General features: G+C 35.1%; 1 protein-coding gene across 1 annotated transcript in view; it reads left to right on the plus strand.

Moving 5' to 3' along the window:
• Positions 1-2,722: 2,722 nt before the first annotated feature.
• Positions 2,723-16,725, plus strand: part of lmf1 (lipase maturation factor 1) — a 29,831-nt gene continuing 15,828 nt past the window's right edge. Inside the window, exons 1-5 of the mRNA XM_026277413.1 lie at positions 2,723-2,986; positions 3,175-3,484; positions 5,874-5,884; positions 10,366-10,514; positions 14,955-15,020. Coding sequence (XP_026133198.1) covers positions 2,767-2,986; positions 3,175-3,484; positions 5,874-5,884; positions 10,366-10,514; positions 14,955-15,020 — 756 coding nt within the window. The 5' untranslated portion in view covers positions 2,723-2,766. The remainder of the gene's footprint in view (positions 2,987-3,174; positions 3,485-5,873; positions 5,885-10,365; positions 10,515-14,954; positions 15,021-16,725) is intronic.

Genomic DNA, 16,725 nt, shown 5'->3' on the forward strand with positions numbered 1-16,725 from the left:
AAGGCTGTAGTAAGTTAGTAGTTACAAGACTGATTTACTACAGGTGAACATTTGCCAATATCTCCCTTACTGTACATGCAGTACGTCATTCATATTCAAAATCAGCTACTGTAATTCAACAAATGGGTTTTTTGTTTTACAAAAGGTTTTCATGTTCTAAAGGTTGTAGTACTCTCCTAATGGCCTTGGATTTTATAGCAAATTATTAATATTCATTTATGTATGGATGTATGTGTGTGTGTTTGTGCACTTGTGTTTGTATGTATTGTGCATGCCTAATTATTAGACAAGTTGATATTCTGACCATAGTTTTTATTTTAACAAGCAGATTTAACAAATTCCACACCACATTAATCTTAATAACTACAATTAATTTTATATTTAATTTAATCATTTATAAGTGATATATAATTGTCCATAAGGGCTGGAAGTGAAAACATTCATATATCAAGGTGTGCATAATTATTATTATATAAGTGTAATTTTTACTTAAGATATTATAGTTCCAACGTAATCTTGATTTTACAATGTATAAATTACATGACTTAATGTTATAGATTTTACCATACCACAGAGTCATTATTTTCAGTGTAGATTTTCTTTTAACAATAAAATGAGGAAAAAAAGTTATTAAGATTGATGAGGTTTTGGAATTTGTAAAATGTGCTTGGTTTAAAATTATGATTACTTGCCTAAAATGTATGAATGCACTGTACAAAGACACACACACACACACACACACACTCTTGCATTTGTGGTTTGCGGGGACTCTCCATAGGTGTAAAAGTTTTTATACTATATAAACTGTATTTTCTATCACCCTACACAAACCCTACACCTAAACCTACCCTTCACAGAAAACTTATGGAAACATTTGAATTTCAGAAAAAACTGTTTTGTTTGTTTTTTAAGCCTTTTGTTTTACTGGGACACAGGAAATGTCCCCATAAACCATGATTATGTTGACTACCCATGACATTATACACATTTGTGTCCTCATAAACCATATATAACACAAAAATAAATAAATAAAAAATTAACAAATATGAATGTGAATTAGGTGAATTTTAATGAATTAGTTTTTAATTAAAATATGTGAGTGCCATACAAGCAGTAAGGCTGTTATTGTGAAAATGTAACCTGTAGAGAGTCAGTCTGGTCACTAGGAATGTACAGCAACCTTTGGGGAAAAAAAACTTTTTTCTAAGAATAATTAACCTTTGGTCATAAAAAACCCTTTTGGTCAAATACAGTATATGTATTCGATAATTAATTATGTACTGTATGTACAGTAAGGGTGATATTGGCAAACGTTCACCTGTAGTAACTCAGTCTCGCAACTAGGAATGTTCTACAACCGTTAGAACATAAAAACCTTTTTTGATTAATTACAGTAATTGTTTTCTAACAATAATTATGTACTGTACATACATTAAGGGAGATATTGTCTGTAGCAACATACTGGTTAAATATTTTTTGTCAGTTTGCCAGAAAATTTACTATGGCATTTACTATGGCATTGTAAATATAATATTTCAGTTTGCCAGAAAATTTACTATGACATTTACTATGGCTTTGTAAATATAATTTCTATTAATTATTGGACTTCGTTTTGTACTGAGAGGTAAATTTGTAGACGGTCCCTAAAGCAGCCTAGGCGAATATCCAGCGAATATCAAACCTAAAACCAACTTTACAACGCTTATGTAAAGAACGAAATTAGTGCGCGAAAACAGAGCACTTTAAATACATTATAGAATTGTACTTTTTTTCACCTGGGTATCCGTGACAGGTGCGCGTATAGCAGTGACAGGTGCGCGTATATCAGTGACGGGTCGAGTGACAGGCGCGTATATCAGTGACGGGTCGAGTGACAGGCGCGTATAGCAGTGACGGGTCGAGTGAACGGCGCGTATATCAGTGACGGGTCGAGTGACAGGCGCGTATATCAGTGACGGGTCGAGTGAACGGCGCCTATATCAGTGACAGATCGAGTGAACGGCGCCTATATCAGTGACAGATCGAGTGAACGGCTCGTATATCAGTGACAGATCGAGTGAACGGCGCCTATATCAGTGACAGATCGAGTGAACGGCGCCTATATCAGTGACAGATCGAGTGAACGGCGCCTATATCAGTGACAGATCGAGTGAACGGCGCCTATATCAGTGACAGATCGAGTGGCAGCAGTGGCAGGTTGAGTGACAGGCGCACATAGCAGTGACAGGTAGAGTGGCAGCTGCCACTGGCGGTGACGGGTCGAGTGACAGGTCTCAGTGGCAGCTGCCCCTGCCACGCAAAGATTTTACCCCCTCTCATTTATTTATTGAACAATGTAGATCTGAATTAAAAAATTCAAACGTTATCAAAAATTTGGTAAATATACACAATTTATTAATCACAATATTAAGGGTGTAAAATAATTTTTTAATAAATGTGCTAAACGCGTCTTTTTAATGGCACATTTTATTTTGGTGCAGATTAAAAAAATATATTTTTTTGTATAATTGTTTAAATTAACTATTTGTAATCTTTTAACATCTCAGCATATATAATTTTAAAATAATAATATAATATAATATATGTTAAATCTTTAGCTGTTAGATTTTTATTTCAAAAGTTATATACAATAAGATGAACAAGAGTATTTCATCTCTACTAGAGCAGATCCGCCGGTCTCAGAAAGTTGGCAGAAGCGCATTGTCCTCTGATTGGTCCGTTCCGCCGCGCGTGGTTTCCTGCGCATGTGCAGAGCGTTCGAAAAATATGGCGTCCTCCAGTGAGAGCTCCGAGAAGAGCGAAAGTTTCCTGAGAAAGCGACGTGGAGATGCGCTTGTCGCAGACAGTCTTTCACACGACAGCTGCAGCGAGACAGTGCAAGACGAAGACTCGAGCAAATATGAGAAGAAAGTGGGCGTATCGGTACAAACCGGGACCTACTGGCTCACGCGCATCGTGCTGCTGCGAGCCATTGCTTTCATCTACTGTGAGTTTGACAGCTGGCAGCTCTACAGGATGCAGTTGCTAGGAGATCAGGCACAATTAGTTTCATCAGTTAGTGACAGTTACTATCTGTGCAATAGAAACCTATAAGGTTACATTAGTGTCTGTAATAACTCACCTTTGAGCTTGCAAGCCAAGTGTGAAATCACTGCTCTCTCGTTTTCTTTCTAGTTGTGGCTTTCTCTGTGGCGTACAACCAGAACAAACAGCTTATTGGAGAGAAAGGGCTCATGCCTTGCAAGGACTACTTGAGGAGCGTCAAGCGTTATGTGGGTGGCAAGATTGGCTTTGCGGCTCTGGCGTACACTCCTTCAGTCCTCTGGTTTATGGACTGGAATGACATGGATGCCAACCTGGATGGCATTGCTCTGGCAGGAATGGCTCTGTCAGGGTTTGTTTTAATCATGGGACGTGCCAATATGATCATTATGGGAGTACTTTGGATCCTGTATCACTCTATTGTGAATGTCGGACAGATTTGGTGAGCACACACGCGCATGCATGCATGCAAACAATACAGTCTTGATTGAATTATGCCATTTTGTTGGAGAAAAGTTGACCGTTTTTGCGGCATCTACAACATTTAACTGACTTTCATGTAGAAGCCCATTTCCTCCACTTATGAAAAAAGTTGTGCTTTGGTAAATTATAATTGTTACACGACATATAAAGCCAAAATAATGTCATAGTAAGTTTTAATTATGAGATAAAGGATCACACTGATGAGATAAGGAGTCATAATCATTATAAAGTCAACATTTAAATAAAGCTGACATTATGACAGAACAATGACACGTGAAAACAATGAGATAATAATTAATAATTATAGCGAAAAAAGTGACTTAAATTTGTGGCACACTAAGTCATTATGATATAAAATTATATTGTGATTAAAAAGACATAATGACAAAACTTTTAAATTTTTATCTCACAATTTGACTTTTATCATAGCACTGTATGTCACAATGTTTGCTTTTTAGTGTGAAGTTTTGCGTCTTTTGGTTTTTGCTTTATAATTTTTGGCTTTGTCTCATAATTATGACCTCGTATCTCATCATTTCAGCTTTTCAGGTGATAAATATGCATTTCACAGCATAATTTGGACTTTTAATGTCATAATTACATAATTTATATAATATTTGTTTTTTATTTTTTTGAAAATTAAGATTTAACATCTTAAACTTTCTTTTAACCTTTGTTCAATAATTGAGTTAGTAGGGATGTTAATTTCAGTTGTTTTCCCTAACTGACAACCGACGCTCGTTAACCTATTATTAACCATTAACGACAAGATTATTTTAAATTAGAATTGAATTAAATTAGAAAGGAAAAGTATCTGTGAACCATTAAAAAATACAAACATTTATATCCCGGGAATTAATTTTACATGCGCAGAAAGCAGCAAACAACAAAACATGAGGATTCACATGGTCTTCATATAACATCACGCACCTGCAGTGATAAACTAATAAATAGGCATATATGAGAAATATATTTTAACTTAATAAATAAAGAAAATGAATGAACAATGCAGTTTCGGTTCATTTTTGTACTGAGCGAAAGGAAACCAGACGACAGAAAGCGGCATCCTATATTTCTTTAAGCTTATTTTATGCACAGAGATTTGTTTTTATTGTGAATGTACACAAATAAAGGTGAATAAAGCCGTTTATAATTCTGGATATCTTTATGACCTAAAGGAGAAGTTGCTTAATTGAAAGGATTTGTTGTGGAGTGAGGGGAATTCAAATAGACTAGCTATGTTTACAGTTTATTGTAAGGTTTCTAAACATTTATAATTTTTGTAAAATTGTTTTTATTTTTTCTCTAAAACACTATTTTTTATTATATACCTAGCATATTTTAACCATGCAGCAAACCTTTTTAAATATTTCAATAAATTACTGAAAGTAAATAAATAAATGACTTTTTAAACCATTTAACTGATTATATTAATCAGTCAAAATTCTTAACGGTCGTTTAATGGTTAACCGGTTAAAATAAACTTCCCAGTGAGTTAGTATCTCAAAATTTAGACTTTTTATCTCATAAATGATTTCTCACAATTTTGACTTTTAATCTCATCATTATGCATTGCATCACAATTTTGACTTACTGTAGGATCTCATAATATCAACACTTTGTCATTATTCAACATTTATTAAGTTATGACTGTTATAACTTTTACTTTTTAATCTGTGATTTAGTGTGATAATTATGATTTTTTTTAGGGATGCACGATATTGGATTTTGGCCGATATTCGATATGCCGATATTTTCAAAATAATTTTGGCCGATGCCGATACCGATATCGATATATATACAAATATATACTGATATATTTAAACTTTAATTTTACTGAAGAGAAATCCATGTATCTCTTCTGTACTGATTCTACCATAAATGTATTATTTTACAAATGTAGACTGACATTCACATCTGAAAAACAGGTCAATTATTTCACTTGGAGAATATCGGTTTGGCTCATCGGCAGAAATATTCATATCGGCCGATACCGATAATGGTCATTTTGAGCTTTTATCGGCCGATACCGATATTGTGCCGATATTATCGTGCATCCCTAATTTTTTTTATCTCATAAGTATGACTTAGTATCTCATAATTTGACTTTTTATCAATATCAGTTATCATAACTTTTACTGTTTGTATGACTTACTGTGTCGTAGTTATAGCTTCTTATCTCATAGGTATGACTCAGTGTCTCATAGTTTTGACCTTTTTTATTATCTCATAATTACAATCTACCAAAGCATTATTTTTTTTTCTTATGTAGCTAGAATGGGCTTCCCTACTTTTAAATGATGAAAATGGGTTTAGTCTCATATATTTCTCTGTTTCCTTTTATCCAGGTACTCCTTTGGTGAGTAATCATCTCTCACATTGTTTGTCAAATAAAGTTATGCTCTTTTTGTTTTCTAGTAGCAACATTCTCCTAGATGTGTGTTTTAAATGAATCATTGCAACAGAAGAATAAAGCAGGGCCTCTTCTCCCAGAATTCCCTTCAGTGTTTAGATTTTTGATTTGGGATCTCCACGAGTGTGACAGATAGAGGCTTTGAAGCCAAATCGGTTTGGTAAGATGTCGACTGCGCCAAGTCACAGGGGGAGATGAGCATTTGTGCTGGCTGATTCATCTGAACTCTTACCCCAGCGTTTTACCTCATCCCACTAACCACATCTGTGATCGTTCCTTTCTACCAAAATCCAAATACTCCAGATAAACAAGAAAGCCACAAATGGTCTCAATTGGCCAATCAGGATTTAATTTAAGCCTCTTGTTGAATAGAAGACAAGAACATGGTTTTTGATTCATATTTGAATATTTATTTTGTGTTTTACTCACCAGTTTTGTCATTTAAAGCTTTTCCTGTTTTTAGGGATCAATCCAAGTGCATGTAACGGTGTAATGTCATGTAATGGATTTCAGATGATTATAAATCTTTTTCCATTGACAAAAGTATTCATACTAGGGGTTTAAAACTACAATAGTGGATCGATGCATCGATGAAATGGCCAAAAATATGATGTGATAAGATGTGTTGTCCTGGTTTGGAAGCACTACTCATTAACTGCAAGCCGTTCTATTCGCTGTGGGAGTTTTTTCTCATTCATTTCTCGTGTTTACAAAAACTAGCAGATCAGATCAAAGACTCAGAATAACAACACCGGGACTCTTTTATAATCATTTTTGGGGACTTTAATAAAGCAAATCTCTCCTGTGAACTGCCAAAATACAGAGAGCACATCACATGTCCCACCAGAGGCAGTAATATATTGGATAACTGTTACTCCACAATAAAGGATGCATATCATTTTGTTCCCCGAGCAGTGTTGGGGCGCTCTGATCACTGTTTGGTTCATCTTATACCAACCTACAGGCAGAAAAAGGCTGAAATAAGCTAAACCTGTTTTAAGGACTGTAAAAAGATGGACTAATCAAGCAGAGCAGGATTTACAAGCTTGATTCGACCTCACTGATTGGAGTGTTTTTGAAGCTGTTGCTCTGAATGAGCTCGCTGAGACTCATATAAGTTTCTGTGAAGACATGTGCATTCCTACCAGGACTTATTTAACCTACAACAATGACAAACCATGGTTCTTTCCAAAATTCAGATAGCTCCATTAGTGCAAAGAAGATGCACGCAGAAATGGTAATAGATTCTTGTAGAAACAGGCCAAAAACACACTGGAAAAGGATATCAGATTGGCAAAGAGGAATTATATCGGAAAGCTAAAGAACCAATTATTTTCCAGTGATCCAGCTTCAGAATGGAAAGGCCTGAAAGAGATCACCAACTATAAGACACCATTCCCCAAAACTGTGAAGTATCAACAACTGGCATACAATCTGTTTGAGTTTTATTGCAGGCACCAGCCTGTCTGAAATACTGTGCTGGCCCCCATCCTCACACAGATCTTCAACAGATCACTGGAGCTGTGCAAAGTCCCCTCATGCTTCAAACGCTCGACCATCATCCCCATGCCAAAGAAACCCAAAATTAAAGGACTAAATGACTACAGACCTGTGGCTGTAACATCTGTGGTCATGAAGTCTTTTGAAAGGCTAGTTTTGGCTTATCTGAAGGACATCACTGGACGCTTACTGGACCCCCTGCAGTTTGCCTACAGAGCAAACAGGTCACTGCATCACATAGTCAACATGAGACTGCATTACATTCTGCAACTCAGCTTTCCGTCCCCAACTCTGTCTGTCAGTGGATCAGTAGCTAGTGAGGCTGGGAAAACTCCCATCCAGCACCTGTACAATCAGCACTGGTGCCCCCCAAGGCTGTGTCCTCTCCCCACTGCTCTTCTAGCTGTAAAGCAGCGACTGCACATCTAAGGACCCTTCTGTCAAGCTCCTGATGTTTGCAGATGACACCACACTCATCAGCCTCATTCAGGATGGTGACAAGTCTGCTTACAGACAGGAAGTTAAAGAGCTGGCTGTCAGGATTTGCATATTTCAAAGATTCAGTTAAATGTTATATTTCGGTTGCATTTGTGAATACAAAAGTAACAGTTTATGTAAAATAGGCACATGTTAACATAAAACCAATATGTTGATCAAAGACTCCTGAATCGGTTTAAATCGCAATCTGATTGTGACGTGATTTGCGGTATTCTCAGATATCGAAGACAATCAATGTCTAATCATTTGATGTACACCTTACATTTTAATTTTCTAATTTCTTTATGAACAGTACCTTGAGTGTGTGTTAAATTGGTAATCTGTTTTAATTTTATTTGGATTTGGTGCCATGCAAAAACTTCTCTAGTTCAGTTAGCAGTAAACTAAATTAAGTGCAAAGAGAGCATGGCTGCGTCTCAAATATGCAGAATCTTCTGTTCTCCTCCCAAGACTCAAATGCAATCAGCAGCGCTGCAGATGTAAGGAATTATTCAGTCCCAAACCAAATAATTGTGTCTAGAAATCTGATTGGAGGTGTAAAAATAGCAACGAGGTACTGGAGTGATTCTCTCACCCATCTCCTGCGTGTATGATACTTTAGAGAGATAAATGTGTGCACCTCCATCTTCTGTCATGCTCCAATCGCTCATTTCTGCCCACTTTCCACCTACAGGCTTTACACGAGTAAACACAGCTCTGCGACGCGCGAAAGGCCATTTCTTTCCCACAGATACTTGAGGCTGAAATCACAGCATTTGTGCCATAAATTCTGCATAGAAGCCAGTTGCAAGGGGTTATTCCATAACATTTTGATTGCATCTGAGTGATTCAGTGCACTTGAGGTCAGACGAAATCTGCTAGTATGTAAACGCTTGCATCTCTGTGTAAATCGAGGCAATGTGGTGATTCTTGATTCTCTCTGTACATTAATAGCAGTGTTCTGCAGCTCTCAGGATTTTGCATGGATTGAGTCCCTGAGGAGAAGTTTAGATGGCATTTAGATCATTTAGAGATTCGACACACATTCTCTTTGCTTTAAAGCAGCCCAAGGGCAGGTGTTGAATGCCAAGTGAAATGCAAAAGACAATATGTGATTATTCGATGCCTGGAGCACCTGTTCTAAAGGCCTGTTCAAACCAAAAACAATATCTGTAAAGTTTTAATAATCATTTTAATTAGAAGAGAAGTCCACATCACAATGTTGCTGAAGTCACTGTCAGAATTTTTTTTCCAGCTATGAACGATTAAAACATTGACAACAGGTTTTTGTTAATATTTTTAATGAGATTTTTTAATATTTTCTATTTTCATTTAAATTTTAGCTGAAGTGTTAGCAATTTTGTTGTTTTGTTGTAATTTTTACTATTTTTTGTTAATATTTTAAATTCTATAATATTTTAATATTTTCTGTTTTCGTTTTAATTTTAGCTAAGGTTTTAGTAATTTTTTAAGTAGTGTTTTTGTAATTTTTAATTAATTTTTTATTAATATTTTGAAATGGAAAAAAATATATATATTTTGTTTTTCATTTTAATTTTAGTTCAAGTTTTAGTAATCTTGTTGTTTTTTTGTATTTTTTACTAATATTTTTAATATAATATTTTAATATTTTCTGTTTTCATTTAAATTTTAGCTGAAGTATTCGCAATTTTGTTGTTGTAATTTTGACTATTTTTTGTTAATATTTTAAATTCTATAATATTCATTTCAATTTTAGCTAAGGTTTTAGTAATTTTTTAAAGTAGTGTTTTTGTCATTTTTAATTTATTTTTGATAATATTTTAAATAAGATAATATTTTAATATTTTCTGTTTTCATTTTAGTTTTAGCTGAAGTTTTAGTAATCGTGTTGTGTGTTTGTTTAATGCATCTACAATTTCCATAAATTTTAAGTTATTTTACTTAAAATAAACAAAACATGCAAAAAGTTTATTTTTCAATATTTTATTTCAGTTAATGTCTAATTTACCTTAAATAATGAAAATGTTTTTTTTTTGTTGTTGTTCTCCTTTAAGTTTTAGTTCCCAATCATTGTGGCATGTTTTCTTTTTGTAAAGAAAAACAAACGGGCAAAATATTTTCTAAATATATAAAATTGATATTTTTTAGTCCAGTAAATTGGCAAACCCAAAAGCATCCCATTACTGACATACATCTGCTGACAATCAGGGATAGATGATAAAACATTCAGATCCCTCTCAAACTAAGAAATCTAATAACCGGAGAGTGAAATCCTAGAATATTACAGATTTATTGGAATCAAACACGGGGAGTTAAGATACGACAACATGTGGAATCATTCAGATTTCATAAGCAGCTCTTTTGTACTGCTTTGATTCTCATGCTGGTTTGGTTTTTCTGCAATAACTTACATTTTCCACTCATAGAGATCTGTTTGGTCACAGTTTTGTGTGTTTGTGTGAGTGCAGGTTGGGAAAGCCAGCTTCTGGAAACTGGTTTCTTGGGGATCTTCTTGTGTCCTCTGTGGAGTCTGTCCTCGATGCCTCGCCGTTGTCCGCCGTCGCTCGTCTCCATCTGGACCTTCCGCTGGCTCATCGTTCGCATCATGCTGGGTGCGGTCAGTATATGCTATAACATGCACATTCATGCCTTTCCCTGCCCGCCTCCAGTCATACATGTCACAGGACGAAGGAAAAGTACTAATGCATGCTTTAAACGCCATCAGACGACTTCTGTCTGGATTTTTTATGGCTTGTGTGACTGGCCCATAACTATTGTCTGCCAAAGTGCGGAGGTTGCCATGTAGATGAAAATGTTTTTCCAATTAGCGCCGTAAATGAGGAGGAATGGGGAAGGCGAGCTGCACGTTCGGTTAAAGCAGGCCAAGAATATAATTGCCTTTAAGTGCTTACAACTGTAAAAACCCTGCAGCCGTTTCCTCTCAGACACACGAGGAATAAAAACTGAGAACCGAACAAGCTGCTTTTAATAGCAGGGTAATGATTATCACTCATTCGAGGTGTCTGCTCAGATTTCTCTAACGGAGTATGATTTAGGAGATCTCTCTTTCTGTTTGGTTTGGTTTGCAGTGAAGTCATTAAAACTGATTGGGTTGGTCGGTGTTGTTCGTCTATTAGCAAGACGTTTATTGATGAATGTGATGTGGATTTAAGATTTTATTTACAGTACGCAGGCTTTAACAGGAGGTTTTTGCAATGGGATGAAAAAAAATAAAATGGTAATTACGACTTTTGTCTTTATTTTACAATTCATAATTTTTGTCAGAATTGCAATTTTCTAAAATTCAGTTCTGAGAACAAAAGTCGTAATATTTAGATTAAAGGTTTATTTTTATTATTTCATGCAGAGTCCAAAGGTCGAAAATTGTGAGAGAAAGCAATTCTTGAGTTTTTTTTTTTTTTTTTTTTTTAGCAATTTTGAGTTTATTTCATGTTTTTTTTTTTTTTTTTTCAGGATTATTAGTTTATATCCCCAATTTTAGGGTTATATCCTGTAACAAAATTAAATTAAATACTGTAGTGTAAACAGGCTTTCATATGTTTTAGCTGTAGGCCTTGGTCCAGTGTTATTTTAGTATTATTGATATACAATTATAGTTTTTTATTTTTAATAAAATTACATTTTTGTTGTTTTCTCTTTTTATTTTTTTTTAAGTTTTACATGCAATTTGTTTGTACTTTGAGTTAAAGTGAAAATGAGAAGTGTTGAAATATATATATGGCTCTAGTTTTAGTCACCTGTAATAACCCTGTCTTGTAGTTGCTGGATCCTCTTTCTTGCCGTTTTAACACTGCAATTAAATCAGAACTGTTCATTAAAAACATTCGTTAACACTGGTGCTTTCCAATAATTTGCTGTGCTCACCAAATGACCAGAACGCTTTTTAGCATTTCACAAGATGTTCTCTCTTCTGAGAAGCAGCGAAGGAGCCTCCAGCTGTTTGTGAATGTAGTGGACTCAAGGTCTGGGCTGTCCTTCACCATCGCTTTCTGTACTTCTGTTTTCCGCTTCTCAGCACACCTCTCCAAACCCTTCAGACTCCAGGCTTGGGTTTCCGTCTGGATCCGTGGTTCACGTGATTCCCTGGGCTCCGTACATGTATTATCTGTTAGAGTTCACACATTTCATCAGGAGTCCGAGCGCTCGTTTTGTTCTCAAGCATCCCGTCCATCTGCTCATATTCATTAGTCGTCCCCTTGAAGATTTGTTTAGAGCCGTTGCTTAAGAAGTCACTACACAAATATGATTGTTAATACAGACTAGATCTAGAAAAATAGTCCCGATCTCTGTGTTATTAACACATAAGGTATTTTTTTTCAGTACAGTTTTGTACAAACATTTTGGTGACATTGCGTGGACCTAAAAGAAAGTGTAATTTTATTTGTAAGTTTTTATATTAATAATTTAAATCAATTTTTATTTTAAGTTTTATTTTTTTTTTTGTTAAAGGTTTATTCATTTTATAGTGCATTATATATAATATAATATATATATGAATGTATATGTTTTATATAGTCTGTGTTCATTTTTATTTAAGTTTTAGTTATTTTTGTACACCAAGTAAAATGCTAATCAAAGTTTTGGTTTTGCAAGCTTACATAATCTCATTTAAATATATATATATTTTTTTGCATTTTTGTTTCAGATTTAGTTTACAATAAATTATGACTTCACTTAAGTGTTTTTATATATATATATATATATATATATATATATATATATATATATATATATATATATATATATATATAAAATATATATATTTAAAATAGTCTGGGCCCATTTTGATTTAGAAATGTTTTTTTTTTTTTTTTTTTTTTTTTTTTTTTAGTGTGCAATTATTTTCTGATCAATAAAATCTTTTATTGAAATTACAGAAGTAAAACTGTGAATAGATAAAACTGTTTCACATTTTCTGATTTGTATTGTTTAGTTTTCATAGACCTCACTATTTGAACTGACTTTATCCAAGCCACTACATTTATTAAAGTCCATTAAAGCATGCATTCATAAACCAGTTCTCCCCACATTTATTCTTTAATCAATCAGATTGCATTATTGTTTAACAGCTCAATTAACATCTAGAATTTCTCTTATTTGTTAAATTAACCTAAGATTCTTAGTGCATAGATTTTAATTAAGTTGTGTTATTTATCTTTTTTTAATGAGTTTGTGTTTTAAATACATGTGTTGTCATACATATGTTGCAACTCATAGTTCTTGATTGTGACTTATGAAACTGCAGAACTCAGATACGCTTTGGGGTTTTAAATGTGTTGTTTATATCCGTGCATTTTCCATATTTATCTGGTCGTCGAGGTCTCTGACTTTTCCACCCTTAATAGTTTAAGTCTGTAATTGTCTGGATCTGGATGTGAATAAGTTTTAAATGCAGTTGGTTATTATTTTTCATGCACGGATTACATAAAACAGTGCACTGCGTTCAGTTAGTGTGCAGATTCAGAAAGAGACATTCTGCTTTGCTTTATTCTACCTGAGTGCCTCCTGTTTTCATGCACATTTCTCCTGTTTCAGATGCTGTGTGTGTGTGTGTTTGTGTGTGTGTGTGCTTGACATTTCCTCTTTCGGATGGTTGGCAGGAGTTTTTGGCGTTTCTTACGGCTGTGTCAAGATTGGGCAGCAGAAACTCTCCTTGGCCTTTTTGTATCCTGTCAGCTAAACTTTTATAGAAGTGAATTGCAGCGAACAGAAGTTAATGAGGTTTTAATTCGGCTGCAAGCGCGCGCCCATCTGATAGTGTGGAAGGAACGTCTGCACCTGTGTGCTTTTACAGCAATACAGCAGACTTGCACGACTGACACTAATTACCTCAAATTAAATTGAGATTATTTTGTCAAAATTTGAATGAGGAGAAATTGCCCTTGTGTTACCTGCTGTATGATCATTTCTATACTGCTGTAGAGCTAGATGATGTTATATTAGGATTAGAAGATTTTACTGCTGTACACAACATATTTCTGAATAGATATGCAAGACCTTTGCTACAGAAACATTTTGTCTGTTAATTAGTGGAAACAACTTTTTATTTTTTATTTTATTTTATTTTATAAAATTGTATTATTATTATTATTATTATTATTATTATTATTATTATTATTTTATTTTTTATTTTAATTTTCAATTTCAGTTTTTTTTTTATTTAACTTATAATTTTTTTATATTATTATTATTTTTTTGCTTGAATATTTTTTACTGTTGATGAATTTGGAGACAAAATGTCTTTTTGATGTTGAGCTGAACCAATGATAAAACATTGAGACTCGAGAGATATTTAGAAATAAATTTTCTTATTCATCTTATGTTATTTTAATTGTGATTGTGCATAGTTAACAGTTAATACATTTAAATATTTCATTTTTTTTCGGCCTAAATTAAAATACCCTGTTTTTAATGTATTTATATTATCTACTTATTTATGTACTGTATATGGATTGAATAAAACATTTTTCATCCGTTCGGATTACACCGTTTTAACATTAACTAATAATGTTATGTAACATAAAGAAATCATGGCATAATTTATTATTTGCTATAACTATTTGCATCTGCTTGATTTGATATAAATAGTCATCATTTGAATTGCTAAGAATCAAGATAAATCTGTTCACTGATCAAAATGTATGAACATGGTTAAAATTGTGTTAAGACGGAAACAAATGGGATTTGGTGACAAATATGCATCACATTTGTCAAGTTTATTAAAAATCAAAACTTCATACAGTATGCAGTTCAAATACATGCATATTACTTGAGAAGACTGAGCTAAAATGAATGCTGATGTTCAGTGTAAATGCCTGGAAATTTAGATATTATTCCTGTTTTATTATCCTAATTACATTATCCTTAATATCATAATTGCAGGAATGCACTTGATAAGCAGCGAAAGTTACTGAAGCTCTTCTCTGTTTGCCTCTGCATATGTGATGTAGCTCTTAAAGGGACAGTTCAGATAAAACCCAAAAAAAAAAAGAAATATTGTTACTGATTGCATCTTCCTTATTTCCATCGTTCGCAGGGTTTGATCAAGATTCGAGGTGACCGCTGTTGGAGGGAGCTCACCTGCATGGACTTCCATTACGAGGTGTGTGTCTTGTCTTTTTTGAAGGTTTAGTTAAAGCTCTTTCTGAAGCCCCAGTACATGAACTACATGTGAGGTGTAATAATATCGAGCGTGTTGTGCAACTCTTCCAGTCTTGTGGTCTTATTTTGGCCACTGAGCAACAGAAAAAGACTCTTTAATGTCAAAATGTTCTGAAATGGTATCGCTGGTGCGGTTTTTGGGGTTTTAGAGCTTCCTAAAGAAGGTAAACGGAGATCTCGTGTGTGTGTAGTCCAGGGTTTCCCAATGATCGGTGAGTCACAAGAGTTTGTGGGAGAGAAAAGCATTGATGTCACATGATATCTGGACTGAATGGAGCTTGAGGGAAACTCAGGAGGGAAAGCTGATGGATTCTGCACCTGCAGCTCGGGAGAAGATGATGCTCTCAAACATGAAGCCGAAACGGCACAGAAATGATTTCAAGAGAGCAATCAACAACATCCAGACAGTGTGAGGAGTCAGTCTCGATCAGCATGTTACCTGACTGAACTAATGAAGAATGAGGAGGACAAATGGCAGCATTAGATCAGTAATAGTTAACTATTAAACTATTTAAAAAAAACATTTAAAAAACGCTAGTACTTTTCAATAGAGTTCCACTGGACAACATAAACTATCAATGACAAATATTTCTAAAGCATTTATTAATCTTAGTTCATTTGAATTTCAACATTTACCAATGCATTATTAAAATATATATATATTTTTTTTTTTACCGACTTTAACAAACATAAATACTGTGACAAATGCATTGTTTGTTGTTATTTCATGTTTGTTAATGCATTAATTGATGTTAACTAATTTCGACTTATTTTAAAGTGTTTCACTGAAAAAAAAAAAAAACTTGATGCATTCAAATAATAAAAAACAAATATTTATGTAAATTAATAAACACTGAAAAGATAAATAAAAATTACAAAACTTCAAAACTTTAACTAAAATGTAAATGAAGGGTGTCCATCAGTGCAGGTGGCACCAGGACACCCTAGGCCGGAGGTCGAGGATCGACTTTGTGGTCGTGTCATCAGACCTTCGGCCATATGTCTTGGACACTCGGGAGAAGAGAGGGGCAGAGTTGTCAACTGATCACCACCTGGTGGTGAGTTGGATCTGATGGCGGGGGACAAAGCTGGACAGGCTCGGCAGACCCAAACGTACTGTGAGGGTCTGTTGGGAACATTTGGCCGAGCCCCCTGTCAGAAAGATCTTCCACTTCCACCTCCGGCAGAGCTTCGACCGGATCCCGAGGGAGTCTGGAGATATTGAGTCCGAGTGGACCATGTTCTCCACCTCCATTGTCTCTTCGGCTGCTCGGAGCTGTGGCCGTAAGGTCTCCGGTGCCTGTCGAGGCGGCAATCCCCTAACCCGGTGGTGGACACCGGAAGTAAGGGATGCCGTCAAGCTGAAGAAGGAGTCCTATCAGGCCTGGATGGCTTGTGGGACTCCAGAGGCAGCTGACAGGTACCAGCAGACCAAGCGGACTGCAGCCCGGGTAGTTGTGGAGGCAAAAAATCGGGCTTGGGAGGAGTTCGGTGAGGCCATGGAGAAAGACTATCGGTTGGCCTAGAAGAGATTCTGGCAAACCGTTCGACGCCTCAGGAGGGGAAGCAGTGCCCTTCCAACACCGTTTACAGTAGAGATGGGCACCTGTTGATGGAATACTTAGAGGATCTTCTCAATCCCACCG

This window comes from Carassius auratus, chromosome 12 (assembly GCF_003368295.1).
Source record: "Carassius auratus strain Wakin chromosome 12, ASM336829v1, whole genome shotgun sequence".
NCBI classification, from domain to species: domain Eukaryota; kingdom Metazoa; phylum Chordata; class Actinopteri; order Cypriniformes; family Cyprinidae; genus Carassius; species Carassius auratus.